General features: G+C 40.0%; 1 protein-coding gene across 2 annotated transcripts in view; it reads right to left on the minus strand.

Moving 5' to 3' along the window:
- The window catches only part of CNTNAP2 (contactin associated protein 2), a 1988831-nt gene that overhangs the window by 572109 nt on the left and 1399755 nt on the right, over positions 1–16967 (minus strand). For both annotated transcript variants that reach the window (XM_075586746.1, XM_075586748.1), the window contains one exon: positions 14563–14669. In XM_075586746.1, the coding sequence (XP_075442861.1) occupies positions 14563–14669 (107 nt within the window). The remainder of the gene's footprint in view (positions 1–14562; positions 14670–16967) is intronic.

The raw sequence follows: 16967 nt of genomic DNA on the forward strand, positions 1-16967 counted from the left end.
TAGCTGACCCACTTTTCACCCCCGCCGTGTCCTTCAAATGAGTAATAGCCCCCTCAATCCATCATAAATGTCACCTTTACGCTGCCACCTTCAAGGATACAAAAATATCATCACTAGCGTCTTTGGTCCCTGTTGACTATGAAAAATATGTAATTAGCACAAAAAAATCTCTTGTAGAAAAATGTGTCCAAAAATGTACTCGCTCTCTTCAAAACATCCAAAGTTCAATTTAGAGCCCAAAGCAATACTTATTACATTTCCGATTTAATATACAAAAGTAGTATAGTCTTTAGGTTACTGTACATAAAAAGATTATTACAAAACCATACAGTACAGTATATGCAGACAGTTTAATAAAATAAAAAGATAAGCAAACAAAAATCCTATACGTTACCACATAACAATATCCGATTCCTTCAGAGAGGCTTGAAGTTGTAAATATGGAAATTGATGTGTGTAATACACATGCTCTATGTTCAATTCCAAATTCATAATCCCAAATGCATATTTTTTTTATCCCAAAACTTTCTTAAGTGATAACCCTGCCTCATCAATCTACTGTGATACTTTTATAGCTGGAGAAAAAAACCCTTTTCTTTTCAATCAATCAAAAGCTGCCTGAATATATGAAATACTCCATTACTTAATTTCTATTGGATCTGGAAGAATTTAGAACTTTAACTGTTGCATTGGTCTAATTAAAATACACATCTAGATATCAAACTTGATTTGTTTAATGTGACAATTGAGTGACAATTAGATATCTGTCCTTCGCATCCACATAATCAGGAATTCTTTAACATTATTTTTTCCGTCTGATTGCACACTTTACAATGATACATCTGCAAATCTCGTGAATTGCTGTGATCCCTGATAACTTTATAATTAGTAAATCTAAACAATCATGGAATATCTTCCTGGCAACACCCTCTGGTATTTCCAGGCACCTAGGGAATGGCTTTCAAGATACATTAAAATGTTTTGGCTTATGTTTACCGTCAGGAAGAATTGTGACACAATATTTAAATCCCCTCAATTTCCAAAACAGGCGTTGGCACAAGATAACCTAACTTCTGGACAAACACAAAAAAACAGTCTAGGTCCGGACCTCAATAAAACAATTCCTTATATTTTTAATATATAAATTACACTGTATAGGAAAGGGGGGAAAGTGGTAACTTTGCTACACCAGCACATGGAATAAGGATAATCTGGGTTAAATCCTATTGGTAAGGAGTGCTACCAGAGGTTTAGAAGTAGTATACACAAAAAGATAGCGGAAAGAAAAATCAATCCCTCTTATTCGGTGCACACCCTATTTTAATCAGCAATAATCGCTATATCATATTCCATGTCATTGATACGATTCAGTGGAATGTTTTGCTGTGAAAGCAAATGAAAACATATTTTAATTAATTAATTTAAAATAGATTCAATTTATAAAGAAAAAAATAATTTAAGGAATTTGCAATGATGATCCCAGCTGTGCCACAATTGAAGTGGCTAGCTAGCTCCACCTGTGATATTAATAGTGTTGGGATCACAGTTTAAACTCTTATCAATTTAGTAACCAACATTTGGAATGATATGATGTTGTTACTACTGTAGGTAAATGTGCTCCAATGAGTGACATAACACATCTAAAGAAACCTTAACGTGAACTATAAATAAAAGATAACTGCAGTATAACTAACTGTGATTAAAGAATGCCATGGGGGCGGAGAGATGTATACAGTATATGTATTGAATTCAAACTGATGTCTGGAAACCTTAATCACATAGAGATCGAAGCAAAATACTTGTGGGACTAATGCAGTTGCCTCTATGCTATGTATGACCCAAGGTTCTTGATTAATTAGTAATGTCCCATGTAAGATGAGAATTTTTATCAACCACCTATTCCTATATAGAATCCTGTCTAGCATCTTGGTATATAGATTGTCAAGAATATGGGGGAATGAGGAGAGGGGATGGAAGGAAGCTCTTGCTACAGTCTACAGTACATAGATCGTCAGTAATATTACTGGATCATAGCAGAAGCACTGTGACAGGATTTTAGGAGAGAGAAGGCCTGATGTCATTTGGTGGGTTCTTTGAATGACATAGCTAAATCAGGGGCACATTGGAGCTCCGGAGGACTGTGTCCGAAATTGCCCTCAGACCTCAAGCCGACGGAGTGTCAGTGATGACGTTTGACGTGTAAAACCCCATGTGGGTTTCACCACCTAGTGGTTTCCTCAGGAGTTGCAGGGGCCACAGAGAGCTGCTGCTTAAAGCTGCAGTTCAGTGTTTTTTTTTTTTAAATTTTTTTTTTTACTTCAATAGTTTCATGTGTGCAATCTCTAATTACCTAAAGAACTGTATAGTTGCAGGTCAATTCGTTCTCCATGTATTGATCGGCAAAATTTGGTGACATCATTAGTGAAGGGATATGTTTTTCTTCTGCTTCTGTCTCTCAGTGGAAGCTCATGAATATTCATGAGCACTCCTGCACTGACATGTGCTAGAGGGAGGGCAGGGCTGACAAAGGAGTGTGCCAGGGCTTGTGACAGGACATGAAGGGGCAGTGCCTTAGCAAATGGCTGTTAAAATAGAATACAAGAAAATTGGTCTTTCAAAGTTGTTTTTTTAAAAACAGAAAATGCTAAAAGTATTTTTTCTTACTACAGAACTGATTTATTAAAAAAAAAAACCACACATGCAGGATATTGACTGAACTGCAGCTTTAAGTAGTGTTTGATGTTTTTACAATCCATTATAATGGGAACCTTACAGTGTTTTGCTGAGAGAGCCGGAGCCGCAGAGTTTAAGTTAAAGGAGCAATTTGAAAAATGTTGAGACAAAGGAATATTATATTATGGACTGAACTTGTTCTATTTGGAGTAATCCTTTTCCCTCATGTATATGGCAGTATTTATGTTAAAGAGCACACACTTTGTCATGATATTTAATGTGGGGCTCTTAAAATAAGGTAAATAATTGTTAGTTGTTTTAATCTTCAATATTTAACATGCATTATATTGATACAATACCATTTGTAATTTGATTTGATAGTTTTGAATACTTAGGTGGAGCTAGCTAGCCACTTCCATCATGGCACAGCTGGGATCGTCTTTACAAATTCCTTAAGTTTGTTTTTTTCTTTATAACCTAAATTCTGTTTTAAATGAATGATTTAAAAGATATGTTTTCATTTTCACTCACAGCAATACATTAGGATCCACTAAATCATATCAATGACATGGAATTGCTCTTCATATGATATACTGTATCTATTATTGCTGATTAAAATAGGGTGTGCACCAAATAAGAGGGATTGATTTTCCTTTCAGCTATCTTTTCTGTATTGTTAAGATGTACTTGTGACTCAAGTTAACGGTTTATGTGCCAGTTTATAAAAATACTGAATATTTTCTGGCCGGATCATGACACCTGTTTGAATAGTTGCAAAAAAAAAAAAAAAAAAGAGCTACTGAAATTAATCTTCTGGAGAAGAGTTTAGTTCATTTGAATTAAATGGAGTTGTTTTCTACTGCAGCGCAGGTAAGAAATATTGACATCAAAATGAATAGGGGCCAGTGAATGAGACGGTATTTACTGCCCATAACACCACTGCCCAGCTGTAAAGGCAATTGAAAACTTGAATGCAGAATTACCAAAGCCGGGCTTCTTTAAATACAAATGTAGTTTCTTTCAACCTTCCTCTAGTCTAATATTTAGGGTTTGTGATTACTTTAGGATAGGGGTGCGCAAACTTTTTCCTCTGGGTCCCCCTGCCTGCTCTGCCTCCCTGCTCACGCCCCCCCTCGCCCCATCCTTACCTTGTCTCCGGCATTCTGAGGTCACGATATGATGTGACTGCACGTTGGCATGGCGACGCATCATCAGGAGCCGCCAGAGACAAGATAAGGGACCTTACAGATGCCTCGCACACAATCCCTGGGATTTCATTTAAATGCTTTGGAGAAGAGCGCAGGGCCTCTGTAAGCGTTGCACCTCCCCCTCCCCCCAGAAAATCCCACCCCCCCTATTTACACACCACTGCATTAGGAAGTCTTTTATTTTGTTTATTTTATATGTATTGCAGGTTGATACATTTTTTTGTTACCTACAGAAGATTGGGACTTATTTGAGGTAGTGAACTGTCAGGAAATACCTACTGAGCCCAATATTCTTAGCTGAAGTTCTCTAATAATGCATCAATGTTTTACACATGAACCTGAACAAGTTGGTACAGTATATTAAAGTGCTGTTTAGTGTTACCAGTCTTCTTGGAAACCAATTCTGATAAGGCAAAGAGCCTCTGGCTGAGTTGGTGGTAACGGTATTTTTATTACACACACTTACTCCCTTGAATCTCGCTGGCACAACAAACATAGCAAGTACCGTGATTTGAAATTAATCTAGATTTAACGCAATTGTGTGTTTGGGGCAAAAATGCTCAACATATCGGCATGTACAGTGATGATGAGTAGAACCCTTTTTATATTGCGTTTTCAAAGATGTCAACACCAAATAATTGAAGTGAGTGAAATATAAGGGCACTAGGATTAAAAGAAATGCATTTTAATTGAAAAGTGCTCCCTTTTATTAGTCATATTTCATAAAAGTCTATGGGATCTATTAATTAAACTACAATATGGGCATTTTGGGGACCAAAACAGACATTTTGCTACTTGATTTGGTTCCGGCGATGCAATTTAGTGCGATATGCAAAATTATTAAAGTGTTATTTATTAAGCGATGAGGTTGCAGATCACCCGGAATCACAACCAGAAATTTCTGGAGGTCAGAGCCCAATAAGTCTTATTTTACTTGTAACCACTCTATCATTGCACCAAGATAGGACACTATAAAAATACAAAAATGAATTTTTCTGTAAGCAATAAAACACATTGTGTTAATGTGAACAAACCAAGAATATACAGTATTTGCAAATAAAATATAAAATTCTGTGCGTTGATTTTGACATACTGCATTGATGCAGTTGCCATTCTCCAACTTCACTTTGTTACTATGAGGCCTAAACATTGAACTGCAGTAATAAGCATTTGAATTTGAAATGAGAGATTGGAAAAAATGGAGAAAGAGACCAATTTAGAAGAGGCACCATTTACTTACTGTAAATACAGCGAGAACATCGTTCAGAGAGACTCCCTGAGATTGAGAACTTTAATACAATACAACTCTGATTTGACCTGGTTACTATGAGTGGCATACGCCAAAGGTCAGAGGTTACCAGGATTCTTCAAGTTCCTTCCGTGGTGGAGCTTGCTCTGCCTTGCCATATATATATAGTACATATGTATGCACTTCGGTGAAAATGTTGCACATCTCTAGTACCCAGGTATGTTATACGTTATTGTATATGACGATGCATTGGTTCGCTCTTTCACTTTTGGCTGCAATTTATGGCTTTCTATTGTGTCAGATTGCATGCTGTTTTGGGGCAAGTTTGCCTTCGCAATACCGTAGTTTAATAATTTATGAGACTGGTAATGATAAAATTTGCCATTCATTAAAGCCCACAGTTTGCAGACCATCATGTTGCCTGTACTTTTGGCTTCTACTCAGACCTACAGTCCACCAAGCCTCAGTAATACCAAATAGAAGAGACCTTTCCCGCCGTGCAGGTTTTGCTATTGGTGTTCATTACGAAGAAGGTTACGGGAGATCTAGGGCACGTACTGTCAGCTGTTCTGGAAGCATCTATTTGTTGTTTTTTTATTCTCCAAACACCAAAAGCTTTATCCAATTGAACGTGTTCAGCCATACTCCGTTTCACTTGTTAATTTTCAGGGGTTGGTTTTTAAGTAGCAATGGACTTTTAACACGACGACTGAATCCTATCCAAGAAGTTATTACCTACTTAGTTCGTCCAGGGTTTTTAAATTATGTAATGAAATGGCTTACTCTAAGATCAAATATGTTTAATTCAGAAAATGTAATGTTCATTTCTTGACAATTTCAATGTAACTTATCAACGTGTCATTTGCTTGCAAAACCAAGGCAAACGGTTGGAACAATTGAAAACTGAATAATGCCAGGAGAAAATAATAGGAACCATACATCAATTTTTTTTTCTTTTTTATTCTGTGACTGCTAGGCTGATGAGTGCTTATGAGTTTTTGTATATGGAGAAAGGAAAAGCAAGAAATTTATGAAGAACAATAAAAGAATGAACCACGAAAAATAAGTGTCAGGAAAAGTATAGCAGTGAGGAAAAGACCGATAGAAACAGATTGAAAAACAGAGAAAAGGGCACTAATCTGATGTGTGTGAGGGGTGCTGCGCTATGAATTGTGGGGCACAACTACTGTATGCAGTGCTCAGCGGTGAATGACAGCTGCTTAGCACAGAAAGATCAAGCATCGCAATTTAAAGGGGTAGATACAGAGAAGCCCGTCACTTTTGCAGTAATAACAGTCTTTACCAAAATCGGGAAAGTACATTATTCTTCCTAAATTGAACGGGTATCCTCAAAGCTAAGTTCATCCCTTAGTTCACTCATTTGCATATGACTAACATGGCATTATCCGGCTAACGCAGATACAATATACACCAGGTATTTTCCTTCCCAATTGAAAAAAAACCCACAAATTAACCCCCTTGGGAGACAGTGGCCATAAAAACATGCATGCCTTCATGGCAACTATTGCTTCCAAGGTGTTCATGCAAAGGTCATGGATAAATAATTTGGCCTAGTCCAGTGTATTGACTTTGACTTCTTACAATGCTAAGGCAATATAGGAAATCAAAGTGGCCCACTTCAGAACCCTGGACAAGGCCAAATCATTTTCTTCTACCTGGCATTTTGGTGCTTCCAACACCTACATTAATGCCACGTATAGCCACGACCTAAAAAAAAAAGCATTAACAGCGTTATTTCCCACATTAACTTGAATGGATTGCTGAAGATATGCGTTGAGGTGGTCCCCACCTCTTTTGCCTATGGTTAACACAAACGTTTGTTACAGCTGAAGCAGCCCATTGTTACATTAACAAAGCACTTAATGCATAGTTATTGAGCTTTGAAGATCCCTGTTAGCACTTAAGAATACGTTACATCAGTTAACGTATCGTTAAGTATTAAACTGAGTTCTACTCCATAGCATGATGCATATTGTGGGGGAGCAGGGCAGCACCAGGGGGCAGCAGGAGGCAAGGGGAGATTCTGGCGGAGAGAGCCCGAGGTTGTCTGTGTTAGAGAGGGGGGCGAGTGTGTGTGTTTCTGCTGAAACTACCATACCTCTAAATAATTTTCTAATGCCATACGTACATTACATCCCTCTTTTAACTTCTATCTGTGATAATAAAAGGGATCTTTGGACCTCATCACTATTTTTATACTCACAAACACAATTTTTGTTCTAGAAAAAAAAGGTTTTATACTCCTGCTGTAATTACTTCTCATAATGGGGATGTCATTTTTTTTCCCACTCGGATATCAAGCATTTAAAAATATCTTGCATGCAGTACCCAGATGAAATAGTAGCCCAATGAACTCAAAGTTCTGAATTATTAGAAGAATAAATAGATTCTCCAGTAAATCTCATCAGTGTTGATAAAAGCACACAGTATATTCTAAGAAAAATTGAGTGGGTGCACAGAGAATAATTCCTCACTAATCTCATCAAACAAAGAATGTCAAAAGTGAGCATTCGCTGCGCACTAATATATTAATCCTTTGAGTGTTGGTGGTTTTTGTATCCCTGGGTCCTGAAGATATTTTAGAATTTGGGGGCCTAGCAATGTTTAAGCCACAATGCAGAAACTATTTTTTTAATTTAAGCTTAGAGAAATCATATGTCCTGCAGATTATAATTATATCTGTGGTTTTATGTTATTTCCTCACGTTACAGAAATTGTTGTTCAAAATGCTTAAAAAAAAAAAAAAAAATGTTATTTAAAAAGAAATAATAATATTGTTTACCTTAAAAGCTACCAGAACGTTCAAGCATGTTATTTGTAAAGGGCTTCAGCAGTGTGAACGCTTCGGACAAAAATGTTTACCTGAATTCAACATACAGTGGCGGCCGCCTTTAGTCTCCTGCGGCCACCACCGCGGGAATTTTAAATGTGCGGGCAGAAGCGGGCTTTTTTTTTTTAGTTTCGGCGCTGCAGGCGCTTTCATTGTTCAGCACCATTAGCGCTGAACGGGAGATGCGGCTGGTGCGCGGCCAAGAGATGCGGCTGGCGCGCGGCCAAGAGATGCGGCTGGCGCGCGGCCAAGAGATGCGGCTGGCGCGCGGCCAAGAGATGCGGCTGGCGCGCGGCCAAGAGATGCGGCTGGCGCACGGCCAAGAGATGCGGCTGGCGCGCGGCCAAGTTCAGCTGTAAAAGCAAACAGCCCCGAACAATTCCGGTGATGTTGGAGATTTAAGGGGCCTCCACAGTACAGTAGCATCAAATCTTAATACAGTATAATAGTACATTAACGAATATATTTGGTAAGCTAGGATTAACTAGGCTCATATTTCAGTGATAATCATCTATCTCCAAAGTTATAAAACTCTCGCTTCTGCCCCCGCAACATATTAAATGTTCATGGCGGAAAACACCTAACGCCAGAAAAATGGTGTAAATTTGAGAGGGCAAACCTAACCCAAGATTAAAAGAGGGGAGCCCTCCATTCCAAGTCCAGAAGAAGAAAATTATTTCCAAACTACCCACGATCTGAGAAACGACCCCTATGTTACTGCCATACTACGCAGTTACTGCCATATACAGTACAAGTACAGTATAAGTCACAGGAGACACAAACAGAAACCAGGGAATTCTCGGATTTCACAGAGGGAACCTCCCAATATTTAAAGTTTGATGTCCCCTTCTTTGGTTTCAAAAGTAGGCATCCCTCTGTAACCTTTTCAATATATTTGGGAGATGCTTCTAAAGCTGACCCCATCCCCCTTCTATAATGTAAATGTTACGTTAAGCAGCACCGCAGCGTGACTTTTACGTCAAGCAGTACTCAAGGGGTTAAGTACGGTAGTATAAAGTACAGTATTTTAAATATTTTAGTGAAGCAAGATAAGTACTAGATAGGAAATAATCTTTGGGTCAAATATGAGAAAAAATGTATTTAATCGTCTTTGAAATTAAGCCTCTAAGAGCCAGGGGTGCTGCAGCTCCAGAGTGCCAATGGCCCTTCCGGCACTCGCGATCACTTGATCTCTTCTCAGAAGCAGTCATGAGATCACTCTGTCACCAATGACAGAACAGAAGGGGAAGAGTCCTACTTCTGCTCCCCTTCCTCATAAATCACATTCACGCGAACTCCCCTAGAAAAATGGGAACTCGGCTAGCAGGGTGCACATAATGCTTTCAAGGCTCCCGAGCCCTGCGGGCCAATAGGAAGCTGTGATGTAATCAGGTTCGGGTTCCTATTGGCAGGCGTCATGCAGCTGAATTGAATGGGGTTGAGTTCCAGGAGACCCCCTGCATCAATCCTATGTTAAAAAAAAGTAATTAAAAAAAAACTATGAATTGATCATTTAAGATCTAGAAACGTCATCCTAGGCAGCTGGAGTGACAGACCACGTCATGTAGTATTTACGTCTATAGGGTACCCAAAGGGTTAAACCCCTAAGTAAATTCAAACCATTGCTAATATATGAGCGATGAGTTTCTCGGGACATACAGATGTAGCAGGGCTCACCGAAAAAGCCACAGCTCCGGAGAAAGTGCTGACGCGACATCGCTGTGCGGGGTCCATGCTTTCGGATCGGACTCCCCCCACGGCAATAATCCTCAGGCGTCGGGGCAGCTGCAGGACAATAAATCCTGCTACAACTGCAAGTGTTTACATCCAGACCACCATTTTGTTTTACAACCATTTCAAGTCTGACAAATATGGAGTCTCAGCTGGTTTTCAATTGTAGGATACTTGAATACAAAGAGGCAATGAAATCCTTTATTTTTAATCTCCGCCATCTTTGAGAGGCAATGAAAGGAAAGCAGGATTACATTTAAACCTAGTGTACTGTATGCTGTATCATACCAGCAAAATACTGCAAGCCATTTGTCTCTTGATGATGACCTGTGCTATTGTAATCCATTAGCTTTATTCTAGTTTTAGCTGGAAGACAGAACAAGAGATATTAAATCCCCTCTGATACCACAGAACAGGTACAGCTGTTTTATTGCCCTTTGGTATTATTCTAGGTGTCTCCGCATAATGCTGAAACAAATGTACAAAATGCCAGGATTATTGTTTCTTTTTATAACAAAGGGGATTGCCTGAAAACTGACAGCAGTTGGAGGCCTACTCCTCTCCTGGTGGGATTTTAGAGGACACTAAGGCTTACCCCAAATCGTCAATAAGTTCTATATACCAAGAAACAATTCAGACATGGAAGAAAAAAATAGTCTATTATAGAGCCTATAAGGTTGGAAGTGTTTAGGTGACATTTGCTTAATTCTGTATTATTATTTTTTTAGTAAAAGAAATGCATATTATTAAAGTACAAAAGGGCCCCCAGGCATAAGGTAAAAAAAATAATAATCTCATAAATGACAAATGTTTACGGGTCCGATCACTTGCTGTCAGTTTGATTCAGGTACAGAAAGGGCTGAGTTTTGACTCACTGTGGCCCAGATTTACTAAACTGATAAATGATTTTAAGGTCCAGTCCAGCTTTGCACCATTTGGTGAATATGACTTGAATGTCTATTGTATATAATATGCTCCTAAAAAGGTGATGATTAATCATGCATAATGTACGTATATTTTTTTCCTATGTGTACTACAGTACTTGGATTGTATTCTGATAATCTAGTGTTTGTATTTGATCTTTTCGACATGAAAAATACAATGAAAAGAGATATATACTAGATGTCGGGTAATTACAGTATAACTCTATGCAATAGAGTGAGTGGGGCATAGGGCTACAGAGCCTATTACAGAACATAAAGCACTCTTATAGCAGTAATCCCCTCCAAAAAAAAAAAAGGTTCTTGTCGGATCCACAAGGCTCCTCAGAGCTGTCCCTCGGAATTCCGGGCTCCTCAGAGCTGTCCCTTGGAATTCCGGGCTCCTCAGAGCTGTCCCTCGGAATTCCGGGCTCCTCAGAGCTGTCCCTCGGAATTCCGGGCTCCTCAGAGCTGTCCCTCGGAATTCCGGGCTCTTCAGAGCTGTCCCTCGGAATTCCGGGCTCCTCAGAGCTGTCCCTCGGAATTCCGGGCTCCGAAGAACCCTCCAGCTGCAGAGTTTTTTTGTACCTGCCAGTTCCTAAAGCTAAATCCAATATGGCTGTGGGACCAGGCCAAAACTATGCAAAATGTGACACAAGTGACAACATGTACAGTACATTATCTGTAAACTACTGATAAACAAAATACTATGGAGGGATGCTCTTATAAAGACTAACAGCATTTTTCTAATTTTAAACCTATTATTTTGAAATACATTTTAAATACATCTGTTTGCGAAATGATTTGCGTTTTATTGCTAAACCCAAGAGGGACAGGTACAGTATGGACCAGACGACCAATTTTATATGTCCAAACTATGAGATGTTTGAGGCTGTTCCATACAACCTCAAACATAATTTTTATATATATATATATATATATATATATATATATATATATATATATAATAATTACACACAGAGAAGAGACATATGAGGCTTAGAAAGCTTTGTGTAGTTGAACTTTATCAATGACAAACTATTTTGGTAGTTTTGGAGTTCCTGCTGGACGGAGGCTCAGAAGGGTTTTGATCGTATGCAGTGGAGAGGCGTGTGAGCAGAGTAGCAGAGTTCCAGCATTGATGCATGAGTATTACTCATAAAATGCTCTTTATCTTTGTTGTTTGTGAGTTTTAAATTGTTGGATTTGGGGGGGGGATTATTAAATGTTATTTTTAGACATATTGCACTAGGATCGGGCGCTTTCTTTTTTGTACAGATCTACTGGGAGTTCGTTGGTTCCACGTAGAAGGCTGCCAGTATCCTGGTTAGAGTGTCATCATTCATCTGAGACGATCATCTTATGGACAATATCCATTCATGTTTTTTTGGACTTTTATATTGATTATCTAATTTATTGTATATATCCCAAGCAACTGCAATTATTTCATATACATTTACAAATTACATTGGTGTATTTATATACACTAGCAATACACTGATATATATATACATATTTAGGATATTACACATATTTATTTATTATTTACTCTTTAGTTGTTACATCATAATTACTAATATTATAATTATTATTATTTTAATTAACTATCTTCGTTAGCCATACAATAGGGGCATAATAATTTTTTTAAATATAATATTTGCATATATACACATTTTTTATTATTACCTATCTATAGACGCAGTCTTTTGTCTGTTATATATATATATATATATATATATATATAAATATATATAAATAATTACACGGAGAAGAGACATATGAGGCTTAGAAAGCTTTGTGGACTAGAACTTTATCACTGACAAACTATTTTGGTATTCAATTTAAAAATATCAGCAAATCTATACAACAAATCTATAGTTCTCCTGGACCAGGGACCCTAAGGCTTTTCATTATTGTAAATCTATATGTAAATTAGTGTGGTTTTTTGTTTTAGCTAATATACTGTTTGCTGGGGACCCAAAACAAAGTTTAACTTTTGTACATTTTTGTGGGTGAAGAAGTACAGCTGCATCTGTAGCGAGTAAATGATTTCCCATCTTTATAACTTTTTACGGTCATGTTTTGTGCACCTTAAATACACAGAGATACATTTGATGTGATCATTGCCCTCTCTTTTTTCAGACTGCAGGTGAGCGAGCAATGCCCAATACGATTATGGGGAGTCATAGAATAGGCAGGAAATACTACTTTGTATGCATTGTCATCAGTCACGTGGGAGGGTCCTCCTAGTGTACAAGGGCTTGAAGTTTTGGTCTCATTCCCTTAGCAAGTACTCACTGATTGCATCCCCCCCAAAACCTAACACTTACATTTCCCCCAAATGTGCCACAAAATTAAAATATGACGTTTTACAACAACTACCAGGTTTCAGCACCAATTCCATGATTTGGGCAAAATAAAAGCAGCAGTCCACCACATAAAAACCAAAAAGTGTCATAACATAACCCAGGGGTGCGCAAACTGGGGGGCGTGAGATTTTCTATGTTGGGCGAAGTGCGTACAGAGGTCCTGCGTTCTTCACCAAAGCATTTCATTGAAATGCCCGGGGACTGCGCAAGGCCTCCGTAAGTTCCCTTACCTTGTCTCCGACGGCTTCAGGCGATAAGCCGCCTTGGCTGCGGCATCATTTCACGCTGGAGACAAGGGGTGGGGTGCGAGCTGGGGGGGAGAGCAGGCAGGGGGACACAGGGGAAAAATTTGCGCACCCCTGACATAACCTATCTTGTGTTGATCTATTTAGAATCTGTTAATTATTTTTTTATTAATTTTTGCTGAGTTTTTGCCTCCCCTGCTTCAAAATCAGTGTAATTCAGATTCAGCATCTTTAATTACTGAGCCACTTCTTCAGTAGTTTTTGGCCATGAAGACAGAAGGGGGTGTAGATGTAGTTGGGCAGAGAAGGGATTTAAAGGTAATAAATAGGCATTGAGGGTTAGAGGACAAAGTTAGTATACTGTACTGTAAGTGAAGAAAACCAAGTTTGCTTGGCACGGGAAAGGGCAGTGTTACAGGAGAAGAGTATACATTTAAAGAGGAGGAAAGCAGCCTTATAGCGTGATTTCTTCCGTAACGTTCAGCAGTGTGTGTGACCCATTATGTTTGTACTGTATGTACTGAATCAGTGCAGCCTGTTAGTTTAGAATATTAGCCAATCCAAAAGTCTATTTAAGTATTGCTACAATACCAAGTAAATAGGCATGAAGATGTTAGGTAATCATAACAATCAAAATGTATCCTGTCGCCTTCACAGTCATATTGCAGATGTACGTATGTATAGTTTTATTTATATAGCACCATTAATGTACGTATTGCTTCACAGCAGTAATACACGTGATAATCCTATAAATAACAAATAATGATGTCGATGTTTAACCTTGCCGCCGTCCACAACAATGAAAGCGCTGTGCGGCAATCAGATCATTTAAATGACCTGTGGCATGCGGGGAAGAGGGCCCTGACTTATCGCTACATTTATATCAGATAACGATGCTACTGTACCAAGCATCCTGTCGATTTAAAAATCATTGACATATGAATTAGAAGCAAAATGACAAGCCTGACCCCTTATATAATTGCCGTCAAATATGTTTACAATTTCAGCAAAACACATTCACAGCATTGGGTAACCAACAGCGCTAACGAAGTTTGGAGCTTTACCATATTTGCAGCAACTTGCATAAGACAGTTGCGACTTGTGCCAGCAGCAGCAGTGGGTCCCTGGCATCGTGTAGATATCCCAACAGGGCACTCTCATCATTCCACAATGTACAGTATACAGTAAATAACAAGTAATGCTGGTTAAAGGAAGACGGGTATAATATGTATACAACTTTACTGATGCAACATCTTTACATTATGACATCCAATAAGAGATGAGAGGAGAGATTTAATGACAATGTTTACACTTACAATTGTGGCACGTGGCGCCAGTGTACCCAGTTCCCTCACAGTTGCATTTGATGCTGTCCCACGTTTGTGTGCATCTTCCGCCGTGCTCGCAGTTATTGGGGACACATCTGCCAAAGGAAGAAGCACAACAAAAAGGGAAAGGACATCAATTAGTTTTACGAGTGGCCAAATTTCAAGCTGTCTACGCAGTATATCATATCAAACACCGCTGGCAGTTTTCTTCACCATGGCAATTAATCCTCATTAGTACAAACTGATTGTAATGCATCATGACAGAATATGCCAATTGTACAAAAGATGATTTCTTGGCACGTCTAATGAAACCCATTTTAACGCACGCAGCATAACAGGAGGACAACAGCTGAAAACATTAGCGTCTCCAAGCTGAAAGTCACAATACAGTTATTGGCAAAAAAAAAACAATAGTGTAGACATTAGGAGAGAACAAGGACAGGCCCTTTTCCTGCTCCGTGTTTGTGCGCTGCATTTGTTACACCGTGTGAGTGTAACACTTAGCACACAGAAAGATTGCAGGGATTTTCTAAGGCCACTTCTCATCAGTGAAAGGGTAATGAGGTGGCTGTGTGCCTTCTGGCTTTGACAGAAAATAATCAGCCTGCATTGCAGAGCATGGGTATTCGACTAAAAAAAGGCATTAAGCAGCACATTTTGTAACAGAAGTTGGGATGATCCAATCTTGGCTATGTTATCCCCTCTCATGCTCACTCTCACTGCCCACCCCCATCCCAGGCATAATCTACTTACTGCACAGAAAACTAAAGGAAAAACTTTTTTTCAAGCAAAAAACATCAAAATAGTATGAGACTGTTGGTTTATTTCCACAACACAATCCTCCTGAGCCCGAAGGGCCCAACCCTACCATTTCTAATGAATAGGACTCATATGGAGAGATATTGAGGGCTCATATCCCAGAATATACCAGCCCCTGGCTCTTTAGCCTCTGTAACCCGTGGATAATATGTGATTACATGATTGTAAACCCAATTATTCCCAATATGTAATTATTGTGTATTGATGCTCCCATCCCCACATATCTCTCTTCTCTGTACCCACCCCCCCCCTCCCCGGTCTCCTACACTATGTTGCCTTTTTTAAAATTTAGCTATTTGAGTGGTACAAAATGGATCACGGGTGTAAAACACCTAGCAGAAAGAAGCCCCCCTGTACCCCTCACGAAAGGGGGGGGGGGGGCATGTTGGAAGGGGGTTGAGGCCCATGGCAGTGTGGAAGGGGTTAAAAGTTATATGGGAAGATTATGATTCCACCCTCCTACACTTTTCTGTTTGAATGGTTTGTTAAAAAAAACAAATAGTTATATATATATATATATATTTATATATATATATATATATATATACATACATACTGTATATATATATATATATATATAGTTATAATTTTTTTTTATAAAAAAACGTAACAGTTTATATATTGATAGACCCGGCGTTGCCCGGGATGTAATTCTCTCGCTCCCACTCTCTCTCTCCACTCCATTTCACTCTCTCCCACCCTCTTCACAGGTCTGCCCCCCCCCTCCCGGTTTAGAGCCCCCCAGTTCACATCTCCGATTTCTCCCCCCCCTTCAACGCTTCTAACCCCTCTGTTCACAACTCCGTTCCCCCGTGTGTTTGGCAGCTGAGCTGACTGAGGGGGAAGTGTGTGTGTGTGTCAGTCAGTGTGTGTGTGTGTCAGTCAGTATGGGTGTGTGTGTCAGTCAGTGTGTGTCAGTATGTATGTGTGGACTTGCCCCCCCTCTCTCCTGACTCACCCCCCCCTGCAGACTGGATACCTGATGCACCCTGCCCTGTGGCCCCTGGATCAGATACCCCCTGGATAACTGATGAACCCTGGCCTGTGGCCCCTGGATACCTGATGCACCCTGGCCTGTGGCCCCTGGATACCTGCTGGCCTGTGGCCACTTGATACCTGATTCACCCTGGCCTGTGGCCCCTGGATACCTGCTGCGGCCTGAACACTCCTACGTCTGCGCTGTCCTCGTGACGTTACCACGGGCACCATAGAGGTGGCATGTAAACAATCCCAGATGACGTGATCCCCTGCGTGTGTTCCCCCCCACTCTCCACCCCTCCCTGGCTGTCCCCGCTGAGGCGAGAGAGAACGGGGCCCGCAGGTGGTGAATAGAAGCAGCGTGCGCTCCTTCCACCCCCACTCCCCGGCACTCACGGCGTCCCTGCTGAGGGGAGAGAGAACGGGGCCCACAGGTGGTGAGAGCTGCGGGTGAGCTATGGGGGGGGAGCCGGTGGGGAGGTGAGCTGCGGGTGAGGGGAGGTGATGGGGGGGGAACCGGCGGGGAGGTGAGCTGCAGTTGATGGGGGGGGAGTCGGTGGTGGGGTGGTGTTGGGGGGGCGTATGTGGCTCTTGCC

This window comes from Ascaphus truei, chromosome 2, assembly GCF_040206685.1.
Source record: "Ascaphus truei isolate aAscTru1 chromosome 2, aAscTru1.hap1, whole genome shotgun sequence".
Taxonomy (NCBI): domain Eukaryota; kingdom Metazoa; phylum Chordata; class Amphibia; order Anura; family Ascaphidae; genus Ascaphus; species Ascaphus truei.